Below are 16750 nucleotides of genomic sequence, written 5' to 3'. Positions count from 1 at the left end.
TCAGAAAATTGGACCAATGGAAAGGAATAGAAAAGTAATGGAATTGTCTCATCACACTGTGTAACTTCTGGAGAGTGTTTTAATTGCATCATTGAGCCAACAAGAAGGAAATGTATTTTAATTAGTATATACCTAATAGATTGTATATAAAATATTCAGTTCTAATGCACTCAGCTGGGTTAGTATCTCATATGCAGGCCCCGATTGACAAATGGACCAACAAGGCATTTGCCCAGAGCACCTGTTTTTGAGGGGTGGGAGAATTTAAGATGCAAAGGAAATAGGAGAAAAAAATTTGAGGGAAGAAAAAGTAACTTTTTTAACATATGGTGCAAGAGAGAGACAGAATTCCTGCCGATTGTGGGAACACAAGTACAAATGTATCATTCAAATTGGAATAAGACAAAGAAGGGAAATCCACTAGTTATGTGTATGCAGAGTTTTTTTTTTTTTTTTCATTTCTTGTAACTTGTGCTTTGGTTGACTGATTTTTGAAAGTGTGTCTTGAGCTTGTATGTGAGTGGTTGCAGAGGACATGTGAACATCTCCCTCCTTCATGGATGGAGGTAGTCAGATTGATCATTAGTCAGTCTGTGGTCATGGTACCGAAAGGTGGCGGTCTGGCGATGGCTTGAAATTTAATAATTATGTAGTCAGGGTTCATACGCTTCTTTAATATCCTTTAAATGACCTTAATTTATCTTTAATTGAATAAGACTCCTTAAAAGATCTTAATAAAGAATGAAAGCATTCAAGTATTGCTTAAATGTGGCTATTTTAATTTTATTTTTTCTGACGACAGCAAACAGCTTTGTGCATGTGCAGTAGAATTGGCAAATTGTGGGCTACAGGATTAGATTTTATACATAAAAATTATTTTGAATTAATGTTTTGTATTTTATATTACAATTTTGTACTAAAAATGTGTGTTTTTTTATTATATTACTTTGAGCTTTAAAGTAAATATAATAAATAAACAGATTAAATGTTAGGGCTTCATATTTCAGATAGGCACTATGCTTGGGTTAGGTATGAGTTCCAGAGATAATTCTGGACAATATGGACTTATCTGTAAGAATTGAAATTGAACTAACCAACAAAATTATCTGTTGTACATTAACTATTTAACATTTGTTATTTTCTAGAGGTATTTTGCTATATTACAAATAGTTTTCTACCTCTTGATAGTGATAAAGGCGATGAAGTAAAGGGGTCCTTTAGCATCACCTTAATATTTGATTATGCAAGCGGGTATGAACCATGTGTAGTTGAGAAGCAAATTTTGCAGCTGCGGGCGGAAAGATGCAGATTTAAAAACATTTTTGGACATGTTGTTTAGAAATTTTTTACTGCAGTCATCAGTGCAACTCTCACGATTTTGGTGTGAGGCTCACGATTTTAAGGTCCATCTCACGCCCTCATGCCAAAATAGTGTTTCCTCACGATTTTTTGGGGCCCCAAGATTTTATTTGTAAAAGTTACAAATCAAGTTTTACGAAAGCTTACAGTAACGAGTTTCCATCAATACTAGAGTCACGTAAAGGAAGCAATTTTGTGTTTTGTAGCATGTGCCGTGCTGATTTTTCTATCTCGCATAGTGGAAGAGGAGACATTGTGAAACATGTCGCTACGAAAAAAACACAACTAACACGTGAAGTGTATTGCTTCCAATAAAAAAAATAATAATAATTTTTCTGTGAACAGTGATAATAGTGTTACACGAGCAGAATGTTATTTTACAACTTTTTTAGTTGCGGCCCTGCATGATCACTACACGACAGCGCTAAATTATGTTCAACTAAATTAAATCTGCAACCTATAATTTGTTGAAATAAATTTTGAAGCAGAGACCATGTAACATATGTACAGGTATGTCACTTAAATTTAAAGATTCTCATTTGTTGTTTTTTATATCTAACCTGTATTTATGGGCCTGGAAATTTTTATCGAGGACCTCATGATTTTTTAAATTTGAATGTTGGCAGGTCTGTCAGTGTTAAGCTCGTGAGACTAAAATTTGTTTTGTTGTAGTTCCAAGGACGTGGCTTGTACCGTGAGTTCGGGTATTAATATTAGAACAAAATCATTTAATCAGACATTTTGGTAACATTTTAAAGTAATTTTTTTTTTTCTTAAAGCAACAAACTTTTTTTGTGATGATGTGTGTGTAATCTGGAACAGTGTTGTGGTCGGAAGATGTCGGCCATAGTTTTAGTGAATTTTCAGTCAAATAATAAAAAGTAGTAAAATTAATTTTTCTCACGAGACTTTATTTTCATCATGAATAATTTAGAGCAACCAATTTTTTTTATGAAATTTGAACAGTGTTTTTGAATCCAACAATTCTTCATGTTTTTATATAATGTGCGTTCTAGATCACTTGAGCTAGCTGGGTGACTGGATTGTTACAAGTTTTTATACATATTTGTCCTGCAGCCAGTATTATTGATTTTCTATAGTGAATTTAAAAAAAATTAAGGTTTGGAAAAGTATACGTAAGTAAGTAGGTACTTTTACATTTCAAAATTCATAATCTGCATATTACTATGATTTAAAGGGTCTCTTTAAAACAACATATAGCTACTAAATTATGTTCAGGAAAAAACACTTTTGTCAAAGAAGCAATATAATCCTAAATAAATAATTTATATTTGATATTAAATGGTTAATTTGGTTTTATTAGCTTTGATATATAAGTGTATGTATTCACTTAGAAACATCTTATGAAAATTTGTCAAATCCCTTTAAAATTTTTGGGAAAACCTGGAATTTGGTTTAACCTGTATGTAGTATTTATAGTATTACAATACGGTCTCTACATGTAAAATGTGTTAATGGTCCTGAAATGCTTTGTGTTATGACAAGAAAATGAAAGAACAATCCCGGCGTATGAGACTGATGTTAAGCTCTCAAGTCAGGCTGATGACGGGTTGTTGGGATTGCGGTAGGCAGAGGCGCAGGCGCGGGAGGACGCGGAGAGCTCCCAGACGGAGGAGGAGCAGGACAAGCTGACCACAGAGTCCTACAACTACCTGCTGGGGATGACCATGTGGTCGCTGACCTTGGAAAAGAAGGAGGAGTTGCTGCGCAAGCGGGACGAGAAGCTGCTTGAGCTCAAGGTCCTGCGGGAGAAGTCCCCGGCCGTGCTGTGGCACGAGGACCTCGACAAGCTGCTGGAGGAGGTGAGTTCCTGCCCGAGCCGCTGCAACCTTTTGGAAATCACCCAACATATCCTAGTACTAATTTTAGATTTTTAAATATTAATTTGTTTAAAACCTATGTTTTTCAATTAATTGGATGATTAGCTTGTTACTCTACAAGAGTGAGTGTTAATTATTTTGTAGGGTTTATTGTTCGATGTAAATTTAATCATGTTTGTTTGAAGCATGTGCATCCTCCCCCTCCCACTACCCCCTTCCAATCACACACACACACACACACACACACACACACACACACACACACACAAACACACAAACATAGTTTGTCAGTTGGCTTTAAAGTCAGAACTGAAGATTTTTGCATTCTGCGATGCAACAGGGCATTCAGCATTGGCGATTCCATCTTTTATCTAGCAAAAAAATGTTGGCCCTTAACAGATTCCTATCAAAAATTTTGTTTGGTTTGTTACAAAAACTGATCAACGAACAGTTTTGATAAACAGCTTGCTGATTTCTCTTAAAAACTTGAGTACGTACCTTTGTATCAATATCTTTCAGCTTGTCCTTTGACATTTTGTTGCAATTGCAGAAAAACAAATAGATGAAAATTATTTTTGTCTTGCCTCAACCATCTTAAACTCTTGCTATCTTTTTTAATGGTTAAGATTTTTTTTACAAATATTTGTCTATCTGGCGATATCTTTTGTCTTTTCTCCATCATTACACATCAAAAATTTGTCCAACTACTTTGAACTAACATGGCGTAGTAAAACTGGTAACAGCAAACAATTTAAGTAATGTAATGACACATATGATATTTCAGCATACCAAAAGCATTCACCCCCAAGGCTATAGTAGATATTGCTTACTGTAACTTTAGTACTTTCATGAAAAAGTGCCTGATGTAAAGGTTTTTGGTCTGTTGAATTAAAAGCTCTGATATGTCATGGCACACACATGATAAAAGTTGTTTGCGGTCGGATGTCTCCAAATAGTTTACCCCATCTCTCTCTCTCAAAGTAGGGAGGGTCACCCCTTTTCCTACCCTTCTTTCAAGGACCAAATGGTCCACCATCTGCTGCAGTATGCTTCTCAAGGCAACCCATGTTTTGTCTAATTCCTTAATCTCTTACAACTTACTATACTCTGCCATCAAGTATGCCTGCACCCCCACTTCATTTGCTTTATATTCCACTACCACTCTCTTTCATTTTTCCTTTTCCATCCGCCACCCCATATCAGTCTCTACCACCAGGACCCTGTGGTGATCATCTCCATTTCCATGATACTTACAGCTTAACAAGAATGTAAATATTTGCAGGAAGGTAATTTAAATAAATAAAAAGAGTGTTTGTAACTCAGTACACGTGATAGAAGTGAAACGTCTTTAGCAATTCAAAACTTGATTCGTAAGTGCTCTCGTTATATCTCTTTGGCTTTAGAGTATGGCCCGTGGTGCAGTGCACAACAATAAACTCAAACCTCATTGTATTGCCATGCCCAAATACTCCCTTATTGTACTCGAGCAAGTCGGGCGCCAGACGCAGGCAGATCACTACCGCCGCGACTCACCAGTCCTTGTAGCATGGCAGGGTTCATCCTGAATCACACGCCACTATGTTAGGCTCACTCAAGGAATCGGGTCCCGACAACTCTGCACCATCTGCAACCTATTCTCCATCCTTTTTGTATCGGAAACGTTTCACAACAATGTTTAACGAAAATGTTGCATTAAATTTTTGCCTTGAAATTTTACTTCCATTGTGCCCAAAGAAGTTTCACTTCAAAAATAGAGCCCAATCGTTGTAAATACCCATGAACATAGCTGTTTTTCTATCAATCTGTTTTGATGTTGCAATATGCGTGAAAACTAATGAAATGCTTAAAAATGGCAGGCCTGTACTAGACAAAGCAGTGTCCTGTTGCGAGCTACTATGCAGTGGGGTCACGTGTGTGTGTGTGCGTGCATGCGTGCGTGCGTGCACACTGCAAGACAGCGACGTGCTTGTTGTTACAGCTGGAGCGTGTGGAGGCCCAGGAATTGGAGGAGGCGAACTCGGCGGGCAAGAAACTGGCCAAGTTGGGCAAGAAGCAGGCCGCGGTGCCGGCCAAGGGCCGCAGGGGCCCCGGACCCTCCACTGCAGAGACCCTGCCATCCCCCACGCGCAGGATCATTCAGCCCAAGGCCGACGACGAGCTCAAGAAGAAGTTTGAGAAGGCTGCTGCTGTAGCAAAGGTTAAAAAGGTACGTACGCTAGACTCAACTGGATTGCATTTTATGTTGCCTGATTTACACCAGAATTAACAATCACCTATTCACTAATAAAAGCTATTTTCCTTTATTTGTTCACTCAAAAAGGCTGTGCAACAAACATATTCACTTATTTGGAACCATTGCCTTGTTTCTTTGTAATAACAATAAGTCACAATTGTGCCTGACTAAGACAATGACTTTTAGTTGTACAAACAAAAACACTTGAAAATTACCTCAACGACTGTTGCAGGTAGTTTTACTGTAGATTATGATTTTATTTAAAACTAGATATGTGAACTGAAATAAAAGATCTTGGGATTCGCCTTTGAAATTTATTCTTTTCCCAACTAAAATTGACATTGCTTAGCCGCCGAGACAGCACAACCTCTCGGCCCAGCTCTCACACGAATGATGAAACTGAATACATTACACAGCTTACAGACAAACTCACTTAGGTGGTGACTTCCCCTAAAAGCTGCCTTGCTATTGGCTACAACTCTTATTCTTACCATTACTATTTATTGATTCCCCACACAGCAGGCCTTCCCCTAGTTCTATTATATGTCTGTGTCCTTCTCTCACACCTTTGTCTCTTTCTAATTTAATAAAAAATTTGGGGATTACCCAGTCCTGACGATTGTCATCGCTGCACGTCTTTCTTTTACCAGACCCATTGTCCCACGATCCACACATGTTACTATCACAATAAAACCACATAAGTTATCAAATTTATATCTTAATAAATTCTATTCAAAGTAAATAAAATATTTAAATCCACTCTTGCATAAAAATTAACCCAGCCAACCAAGTGAATGCTAGTGAAAACATAGTTAACAGGCTTTTCTAAATAAACTTATTAAATGTCATAATTACAGTGAAACCTCGTTAATAAAATACCGGTTATTTCAAAGTTCGCATTTATTCGAACACTTTTAATTCCCCTTCAGACTGGGATAGCATATTTAATGTCAATCAATACGGTTAATACGAAATATTCGTTATTATGCATTACGAAGTAACCTCACGTCCGCTCACGTAGTGTACTATTGTTTTATTATCGGATAAACCGAACGAAATTTTAGAACAAGAATCACACACTTTAATCACGTGCACGCAGCTTCACTATAATTCTGTTAACGGCAAATAATTTGTACGGTAAATGGTCTACAGTCAAACCTCTATCTATCGAACTCGCATGTATCGATTGTCCGTGTTTATCGTATACTTTCTACGGTCCTGGCAAAATTGCCATACAACTAAGGTTAAAAAAGTCCGCTTGTACGGATGTTCGAATTATCGTTTTGTCCGCATTGATCGTACAAAATATGTGGTCCCGTCACTATAAATTATAATAGATGATCGTTTAACCATAAAGATTTTGCAGAAATAACCATTTCTTAGAAAGAAACCGTCATAAAAACAGTAACGATAGTATACAGTAGTAAAAATCAACTTAAATCTGCAACCAAGTAATGGAGCACGTAAATATGAAGAAAAGACAAATGAACAACAACTTACGAATAAATTGGATCCTGTACCATAACTACAGTACAAACCCAATTGTTATCCTAAGATAATTACCATAAAAAGAACTAAAGATTCTTTGTCGATACCATAATTACTACAGAAGCACGATAGCTACCACATTTGCACTACAGTTACCGTAACAACCGAGATGTATATTTACCGTGACGGTAATGTATTTATTTATGACATATTAAAAATAAAGAACATTATTGAAAAAATAGGATGTTAAATTTCATATGTACGTTTGGCACATGCTGCGAAGAAATAATGCGATCTGAAAAAATGCAGTACTACTACGAAAAGCGAAAATGGTAATCGTGGATTTTTAGGTTATGTCAGTCCCTCTCATTTTTCAGTAATATCGGCCGAAAATTAACAAGCGTATCGGAAGTCGGCAGAAATGCCGATTCAACTAAATATTGGCAAAATCGGCTTCTTCAGTACAGCTCTACATTTGATGACATGAGTAAACATATTTCAGACTTCAGGATATTGAAAAAGACTTTAATTTCCATGTAGATTTATTGTGCGTATGTTTTTTTTGCAAGTGTAAATTGAATTAAGTAAAATACTTCCATTTTTATTTATTTTTCAACTGATTTAACTTTAATGACAAGTAACTGATATATTTCTGACACTAATTTTGAGGTTGAAATATTTTTTTAAAAATTCTTAGAGTGAAGTCCACTTCAGCATTAATTGTCTTGGAAAATGTTCTGGCTGCTAGTGATGTAGACACTGATCTCTTGTCTTCCTTCGACAAACTTTGCAGTGCAGTAAAGGACATTTATGCAACTAAAAAAGTGCAGAAAAAAATCAATGAATTTTTCAAGCCTCTTTAATTCTCTATTTGACTAATTTTCAAGTAAAAAATCAATACTTGATTTTGTCGATTATTATTAATGTGAGCATATGCACCTGTTAATACAAACCTCGTTAATACAAACTGCAAAATTTTAGGTCCCTTCAGGTTTGTATTAAAGAGGTTTCACTGTAATTAGGTACAAGAATATTATTGATACTAAAATACAAGTATAAAAACTAGGTCACTATGAACTTGAACTTCTATAACCAGCTGATCCTTTGGAATGAAAAATTTGTTTATTTTTTCAACGAATAATTGTAAAAGCTGGGGAGGGCAGGGGTCTTGCAACATTACATCTTTTTGAATTGTTAATAACTGTAGTTGCCAACTTTCATGAATTAAAAAAATTTTTGGTTCTTTTTTTAGAATCATTCGATTAATTATAATGTCTTGCCAACATGGTCTTTAGAAATGAATAAAGGATACCATACTGGGGTGAAGTAGCATCGGAATGTAACACTATTTCCATACAAAAAGTAATTTTTTTAAATTGAATTCAATATTTCATGCAGGTGTTTATGATGCAACTGTGCCCAGTCATTATTTTTTTTGCATGAAATTTCCCACACTTTCAACTGAACATTCCATAACAAAACTGCATCCATCGCTGGTGTTTATGAGAGCACCATTTATATTCCTCCAGCCTCACTGTAAACTGCGTGCTAGTCTTTAGGCCCATTCTACAATGACATGGAAACGGAGACAAATCACATATACGGATACAGATGTCACGCAACAGTTTCTACAGTGGCACACAGACAGAGACGGACCCGTACAGGTTAGCTCGGCAATGCTGAGCAGCTTTTCCTTGTAAGTTGCTCCGTGTGACCAATAGAAGCAGAGTTCTTGGCTTTGGTGGTAGCCATGTTTGTTTGTGGCCTAAATACGTTAAATATTGTTTCAAATACAAGAATGTCTAGTGTTATACTATTACTTACCGTGTTTTATCGCATAATCGTCACACCGTTATTTTAGGACATCAAAATTTGGAGGAGGAAAATTTCTCGCATAAACTTTGCATGATGTTTTTAGATTCCGAGTGTTTTGTGTAAGTAGTTTTCCCATGTAAAACAATGTATTTTAAAGTTGAAATCTAATATTCATTTGTATGTTACCGCATACTTATTTAATTAACAGAAATATGAAGTTGTCTGATGTGTAAATTTTCTTTTTAAGACGTTTTCAAACGTTATAACTTTTATCTTTTCGTCTTCATCACCGCTGTATACCGCTTATAAAAATGTAGCCAGCGCTATTTGGCATCATTCATGTTTGGTTATGTTGATTCTCGTATAGAGCGCGCGCACGTAGTCTAATATCGATACAGATAGCTAGACACAGGTGTTTTCGGTGAAAAAATTTGCACAATTTTATTACATTTTACGATGTGATTTCGATATATTTTTCGCTATTTTATCAGTAGTTTCGTCAAAAATTTCGTTGATTTTAAAACTGCAATATGAGGTTTATAAATATAAGTTCTATATGAATGTGTTTAATATGTCATTTAAGAGTAGAACTACACAGTTTCATACATAACTTTACCAAATATTTGCACAGAACAAGCAAAAATTCAACAACTATGCAGAGCATTTCCGTATTCTACTGGCAGATGGCAAGTTCCCAGCGCCTTAAAAAAAAAAAAAAAGTGGTGGATAATTAAAATGTGTTGTAAACTTTTTACTGTAACATAATTAAATGTAACTCTCTCTTATACAAACCAAAAAAATAAATACTTTTCTAGACCTATGTACGCCTTTTAAACTCTGTAACCTGTAAGGCCTACCACAATTCCGAGTAGGATAATTCACAAGTTATTATTGTACAATTTATACAAACTTTTTTGTCTGCATTGTTCAGGTTTTACAAAATGCATATATTTACTAGGCCTAAACATGTTACAAAGCACAGTACTGGAAACTGTTTTAAAAAATTTACTGACATAAAAAAAGCTCAAGTCCTAACCTAAAAACAAATAAGTTACGTCTATATTTACCTGTGGCTAGGTTATATCAACTTTTTCCAATAAGTGCTTTTAAAAACACGACTCACAGCTATATGAATATTTCAAGAGTAGGTAGGCCTAACAAAATTTATTTTCGTAACGTTCTGGTTATCTGCTTAAGAATGCACAAAACTGTTAAAACATTGTACGCCCTACCTGCAATGTACTTGTGCATCCATTGACAAAGTTTCGGGTCATCCAGTTTTTAAATCGGGATGTTCGCTTCGATAAAAGCTCGAGTTGTTGACATAATGAACTCATTCTTGTCAAATTTTGCTTTTTTTGCCGTCAACAAGGCTGATTCCAGCGAAACTTGCCTTTTTACACCGGATTGTTGACTTTCCTTGTTTTTGTTATGCGAGGCACTGTTTTTTATGTGTTTCAAGCACGTGTCTTTCCGTTGCCACTCTATTCTAACGTTGCAGTACTTGCACATAAGAATTTTTTGCACTTTGTCAAAGACATAGAATCCTTCGCTCGCAAATTCCGCCGCCCTGTCAAATACTGTCACAACCATTTTAAAATCAACATTTTACAAAAAGAAACAGAGCAAAAACATTTGATTACATCCACGCCATTTTAACAAACTGTGGCGAGTGGCGACTCTGGCGAGGCGACAGCATGACACGAATACGACTTCCTAGACTATCAAAAGTCATTAACAATCGATAGGGACCTGAAAAATTCGCGATCGCGATAAACCCGAAAAATAACACGAATTTCTTTATTTAACAGTAGAAACGCGATTTTTAATGTTTTGAGTCAATAACGCGAATTTGTTGTAAACAAATAACAATTCACGATTCATTTAACGAATTTACGAGCTGGCGATATTTCCTATTGAATACATCGATATTTATCGTTTTCTTTGATATACGTGTTCTGTAAGTCGCTGTATCTAAATAAGTTCGACTAATCGATTTTGAGTAAAACATCCACACCTCGACGCGAAACGATCGCCATTTCAGATTTCACTTCTTGGGTTTTGACGTGATTGTCGCATACGAGTGATTTATCTAAAGTTTCATGCCGTTATTATAAGTATAAAGATGCCAAAACTTCCAGTCAGTGTACGGCAACGAGCCGACGAATTCAAAAGTGCCGGTGTTTATGCGTCAGATGCGTCAACGCTTATGTGTAAATACTGCAACTGCAGAGTGGTATTTGAGAGGAAAGATTCCGTTTTAAAACACACAAAAAGTGAAAAACATGTCAACTCTAAAAGAAAATACACGAATGGTTCTTCTGAAAGGAAAATCCAGACGTCTGTTGTCGAGAATTTCGGAAGCGTAAATCAACTGGCAAACAGAGGACTGGGGCAGGTGGTGACTGAAAGCACCAGAAAAGGTGCCAGGAGAGGAGAGCAGGATGACGGGAACCTGTTGGATGTGGTACTTGTGAGACCAATGGAGGCGGTCAGGGGAAGTGTGGTAATGGAGGGCATCAGTGACCACAGGATCCCAGTAGTGGAGTTAGACGTGGGCTGGAGGGAGAAAAGGGTAAGGAGGGGAAACGTGGTAAACTGTTGGGGTAAGGCTGATAGAGTGGGGGCAGAGGCATTCCTGAAGGGGGAATACAGTAGATGGGTAGATATAGAGGACCTCGAAGGTAGATGGGCTGCCTTAAGAAATATTCTGCTGCAGATGGCTACACGTTTTGTACCTCAGAGGAGGGTAGGCCAAGGAGGTGACCCTCCCTACTATGGAAGGGAGTTGAAAGTGTTGAAAAGGAAATGTAGGAGGCTGCATGCGAGGGCAAGGAAGCTTGGGGGAGAGGAGATAGAGGCGGAAATGAAGGCGCTTGGGAAGGAACTAGGGAGGAAATCGCGGGAAGCAAGGGATGCTTACATGGAACAGCTGATGGGGGAAGGGGGGACGGTAAATGGGACGGAGCTCTACAGATACATAAGAAGAGTGAAGGGTGAGGAGGGAATAGGGGTTCTCAGAGGAGGAGGGGGGCAGGAATATACAGAGGACAGGGAAAAGGCAGACTTACTGCAGGAGCAATATCTGGCAGTATTTACAAAGGGGGAGGCATGGGAGGGTATAGAGGACGACAGTTTAATGGGCAGGAAGGCCTTTGAGCTGCGACTGACAGATGTAATTAAGGTGATCAGGAGGTTGAAAGGGAGAAAGGCAGCTGGGCCAGATGGTATAGGGAATAGTCATTTGAAGTTGGGTGATAGGGAGATTGGGAAGTACCTGTTGGAGGTTTTCAAGCAGTCTCTGGAGGAGGGGAAACTACCAATGGAATGGAAGGAGGCAGTGGTAGTTCCCATCTACAAGGGGGGAAATGATAAGGCGGAGCCAGGAAGTTACAGGCCGGTCAGTTTGACGTCCTGTGTAGGAAAAGTGATGGAGAGGTTGGTAGGAAGGTACGTAAAGGGGGAAATGGAAGATCTGGGGTGGGTGGATAACAGGCAGCATGGATTCAGGATGGGGTTTTCATGCGAGACCCAGATGGCTGGGCTGTTGGAAGACCTGGTGGAAGCGGTGGACGGGGGGAAGCAGATAGATGCAATCTATATAGATTTTGAAAAGGCGTTTGATAAGGTCCCCCATAGGAGGTTAATGGAAAAGGTTGAGTTGCTGGTGAGGGATGGAAGGGTGGTAAACTGGGTGGGTGATTTCCTGAGGAATAGAAGACAAAGAGTGAGAGTGGGTGAGGAAAGCTCCGAGGAGGGGGAAGTGACGTCGGGGGTGCCACAGGGGAGTGTGCTGGGGCCTCTGTTGTTCACAATTATGATAAACGATCTGGGGGAGGGCATGAAAGCCAGATGGAGGCTATTTGCAGATGACTGTGTAGTGTATGAGGTTGTGGGGGAAGGGGGATGTTTAGCAGAGGACTTGATAAGGTTGGAGCAGTGGACGGAGAAAAATGGAATGTCCTTGAATGTTGGTAAGACAAAAGTTGTCAGATTTACAAAGAGGAGGAAAGTCACACGAAATGTATATTACTGGAAGGGGCAGGAGATAAGAGAGGCAGCAGGATATAAGTACCTGGGGGTGACACTGAAAAATGACCTAGGATGGGCGGAGCACATAGAGGGGGTGGTCAGGAGGGGAAGGCAGGCGCTGGGGTTGCTTGGTAGGACCCTGCAGGGAGCTGGGAGGAGGACAAAGGAGAAGGCATACTCCACATTGGTCAGGCCAATGTTGGAGTATGCGGCGGCGGTCTGGGACCCCTACCTGGTGACTGAGGTGAAGGAGCTGGAAGGGGTGCAGCGCAGAGCGGCTAGGTGGGTGATGGGAATGTGGAGAAGGAGGGAGGGGCAGGATGGGAAACTGCATAGCCCAACGGAAATGATTAAGGAGTTGGGGTGGGAAACGTTACAGAGGAGAAGAAGAGTGGAAAGGTTGGTCAGGATGTTCAAGGTGCTGAAGGGGTAAGGGGGATGGGGGCAATTGGGAAGCAAAGTACATTGAGGGGAGTACAGAGGACGAAGAGACCACAGATGTAAGCTCCAGAGGGTGTGGAGGCGGACAGAGAGAGGGCGGAACACCTTCCTGGTGAGGACGGGGAGGGAGTGGAATGGGCTGGGGGAGGAAATGGTGGAGGTCAGGGATGGGAGGGAGCTGAGGAGAAAGCTGATGGAGGGGGGGGGAGAGGGGAGTGAGGGGGAGTTCTTGCCACCGGGTGAAAGCCCAATTGCAGGTTAATAAGTAATAATAATAATAAACGTAAAATCGACATTGAACACATGGCAATGAAAACGACAGAGGCATTCGCCAAGGCAAATTTACCGCTGGAAAAATTAGAAGTCCCACATTTAAAGTCACGGTTAAATGAGTTCGTTGAAGGTAGGATTTTTCCCCGTTGCATTCTGAGTTAAGCTCTTCTGTTTTTATTAATTCTTGGTCATTAAATATCGTATTGTTAGATCCTACAGTGCATAGGCCTAACCATGTCGGAGAGTCGGTAAAACTCGCTGTTTTAATAAAAATAATGCCAATGTCCATACACATTGATAAGCTGAAGGCATAATTTTTTTTTTCTTTCACGAGGCTGGGTATAACTCAACTCATTCCCCACCCTCCTCCGTTTCTTTTTTTGCATTTTGCAATGTGTGAAAACACCACCTCGATCTGTTCACAACTTACCTGCAATATTAAAAGTGTTTCCTAAAATTATTTCGGCGAATTACTAACCAAATATTTATTATATTTGTGATACACACGTGTTTAGTAAAGTAATATAATGTAACTTAAGCCTATTTAGTAAAAATATGGTGGCAAGTTGGTAACTTGTAGGCCTACTTTATTTAGTATTTTTACTGCTTCGAAGTAGACAAAACTCAAATACAAAAATATGACATCGCAATTTCTTTACAAAAAGTGTGTGAATTAATTTCCTTGATGTTAATAGGCCACTCTACTGTGGTATTAGAGTAAATAGGCCCAACTTACTTTTTCTGTAGCATTTTAGGTTATGTTACTTTTTTTTACCCCACAAACATTGACACTAACTTATTTGGTTTCTTTGAATGCAGAATGAATGTAAAAATAAATCCTAATGCAATAAAATGATTTAGCATCGTAGGTCTAGGCCTACCCTTTTACTAGCCTTTCCATTTTTAAAGTGCTCTATGACAAAATTCCTTTAGTGAAATTTCTTGTATTCAGTAAGTATTACTTTGTTAAATGATGATTTAAATTTGTTATTTTCTATGCAATTGTGTGTTATCAGCATATGTATTCAAAAGTAAAAATACTTAACACTTGTTTAATCAAATAATCAGACATACTTCAGAATACTTAGAATACTTCATTTGAAACATCCACGATGTCAAATTAAAAATAAATTTTAAATAAAATAACCTCGCTTTTATATCACGAATTTTGGGGAAAATAACACCACTTTTGAGAAAAAATAACCCCACTTTTTTCAGGTCTCTAACAATCGATAATAATTAACTACTGTTTTCGAGTCATCAAAATACGGACGTTTAGCTATTTTCAGTGTGTTTTTTCTTAATTTTTTTCGTGATTTCTCTAAGTAATTGATAATTTCGCGTTTTTAAGTTTATGTATATTAATTTCGTTAATATTTCGCGATTTCGCACATCGCAAAAAACACCTGTCTCTACAGATAGCTCATCAATTTCATGCAACCCGCGCACTATGTCTGATGTCGAGGTCGAGTTACTAACTACTTTGATAGCCCACGCTCTCTCGTGGTGTGTACTTTGATAGTTATGCGCTCCGACTCACGTTCACTTCACAGTATTGGTTTTTCTATTTAAAGTTGAACAAAATGTTTTTGTTGCATGACTAGGTAATTTCATGATTAATTTAAATTGTTTGGTGTGCTTTTGTATACTTTAGTTCTTAAATGAACGTTATTTTCTTAAATAGGTTTTGTTTTCATAAATTAGAAAATTACTTTCCCTAACAAAAAATGCTTTTTTTTGGATAATTGTTGAACCGCTACTTTTCAAACTTGATTTTAGTATAAAATGTGCTTTGATTATGTGATAAAACACGGTAATAGTTTATTTTAATTATATATGTAAATTCTACTCGTGTTATGAGCTTGAGGGGGGGGGGGGGGGGCCTTTGAATACTTGTTGCGTGTTTAAAACGCCTCTTATTGTTTATGTTTTTAATTATGAAGTCCCATTAAAACATCAAAAAAGTGTATTTATATTGCAGAAATGTCTTAAATCTCAACAGTGAACGTGGGTATATGACAAACTAATGAGGTACGCTATCTAGAATATTCGTTTTATTTAGAAGTGTTAGTAGGTACCCTATGTCAAATCAAAATTTGAATGTTTGCACAGGCTTAGTTATGGTGATAGTTTGGCTAACTTCTCATGGACGTGTAGCTTTCACTAACACGATAAAGGTCTGAATTATATTTTGCAGACTACTAAAAAACCAAAAACTTCAGCTGAGAAGGATGAGTTTGATTTGATGGCTGATGGTGAGATCAAGACTATAGAGCAGAGAATTGGCAGTTCTCCTGATATGGTGAAAAAGAAAGCTGCTGCAAGAAAGAAGGGTAAGTGTTGCAAGTTACCGTGAACTTGCCCAGGATCCTGAGTGTTGCTCCAGTAATTATGTGAGACACTAACATGTTTGTCTTCATTATTGGTTTATGAACCTACAAGTGCAACTCCATGCATGGTAATGGTGAGTCCTTATAGCTCAATTCTGAGTTTAGTGACTCCAGACAATGCTGAGGTGGTGGAAGTAGTTCTGCACCTGAATCGTTTACATATATAGTTGTATGTGGATGTTACTTTAGTATTGTATAACTACAAGCAGTATTTAGAACATGTTAGGGATCTGCAAGTATTAAAACAATAGTAGGTATTCGTGAATAATTTGATACCAAATTAACATTTCTAATCAAATTTTTTTCCATATTTTTAACCAATAGATAACACCCTAACAAGTGGGACTTATTCACAAAAGTTTTAAATAAATAAAGTAGTGATGGGTCAATTCCTGTTTTTTCCCGGTTCTCGGTTCGGTACCGGTTCTTAAAAATCGGTTCTCGGTTCTGACTTAAACAATAAAATAAATATTATTCACACATTATTTATTAGGTGTTTTAAGTACTAAAATATTTATTGTTTTGGCTACAAAAAAAGCACTGTTTCAAGCTACAGTAAACACACACAACCTATTAAAAATATAATATGTATTAATAAAAAATAAATTTGTAATAATATAGAGAACACTTAATAAAACTAAAATTTACTATATCAATCTAGTAATTACCTCAAGATATCTACATACACCCTCCTTTAAAACATAGGAATAAAAAGAAAATGTTACAATAATGGAAATAAATACTATGATGGTGAACTTTCAAAGAATTAAAATATTAAATTGTCCATCAATCTTATTGCCTACATTGAATTCAGTTTGTTTGCACAGTCAACAGTAAATTACTGCCACACTTCTGATGCCATTTCTTACACAATTTGC

The 16750-nt window shown here is 37.6% G+C and overlaps 1 protein-coding gene across 3 annotated transcripts in view; it reads left to right on the top strand.

The window, feature by feature from the left end:
* The window catches only part of LOC134540437 (DNA topoisomerase 2), a 132864-nt gene that overhangs the window by 90831 nt on the left and 25283 nt on the right, over window positions 1-16750 (top strand). For all 3 annotated transcript variants that reach the window (XM_063383190.1, XM_063383207.1, XM_063383199.1), the window contains exons 19-21: window positions 2949-3182; window positions 5179-5406; window positions 15680-15815. In XM_063383190.1, coding sequence (XP_063239260.1) covers window positions 2949-3182; window positions 5179-5406; window positions 15680-15815 — 598 coding nt within the window. The remainder of the gene's footprint in view (window positions 1-2948; window positions 3183-5178; window positions 5407-15679; window positions 15816-16750) is intronic.

This window comes from Bacillus rossius, chromosome 1, assembly GCF_032445375.1.
Source record: "Bacillus rossius redtenbacheri isolate Brsri chromosome 1, Brsri_v3, whole genome shotgun sequence".
In the NCBI taxonomy this organism is placed as follows: Eukaryota; Metazoa; Arthropoda; class Insecta; order Phasmatodea; family Bacillidae; genus Bacillus; species Bacillus rossius.
This window is presented reverse-complemented; position numbering and strand designations above follow the sequence as displayed.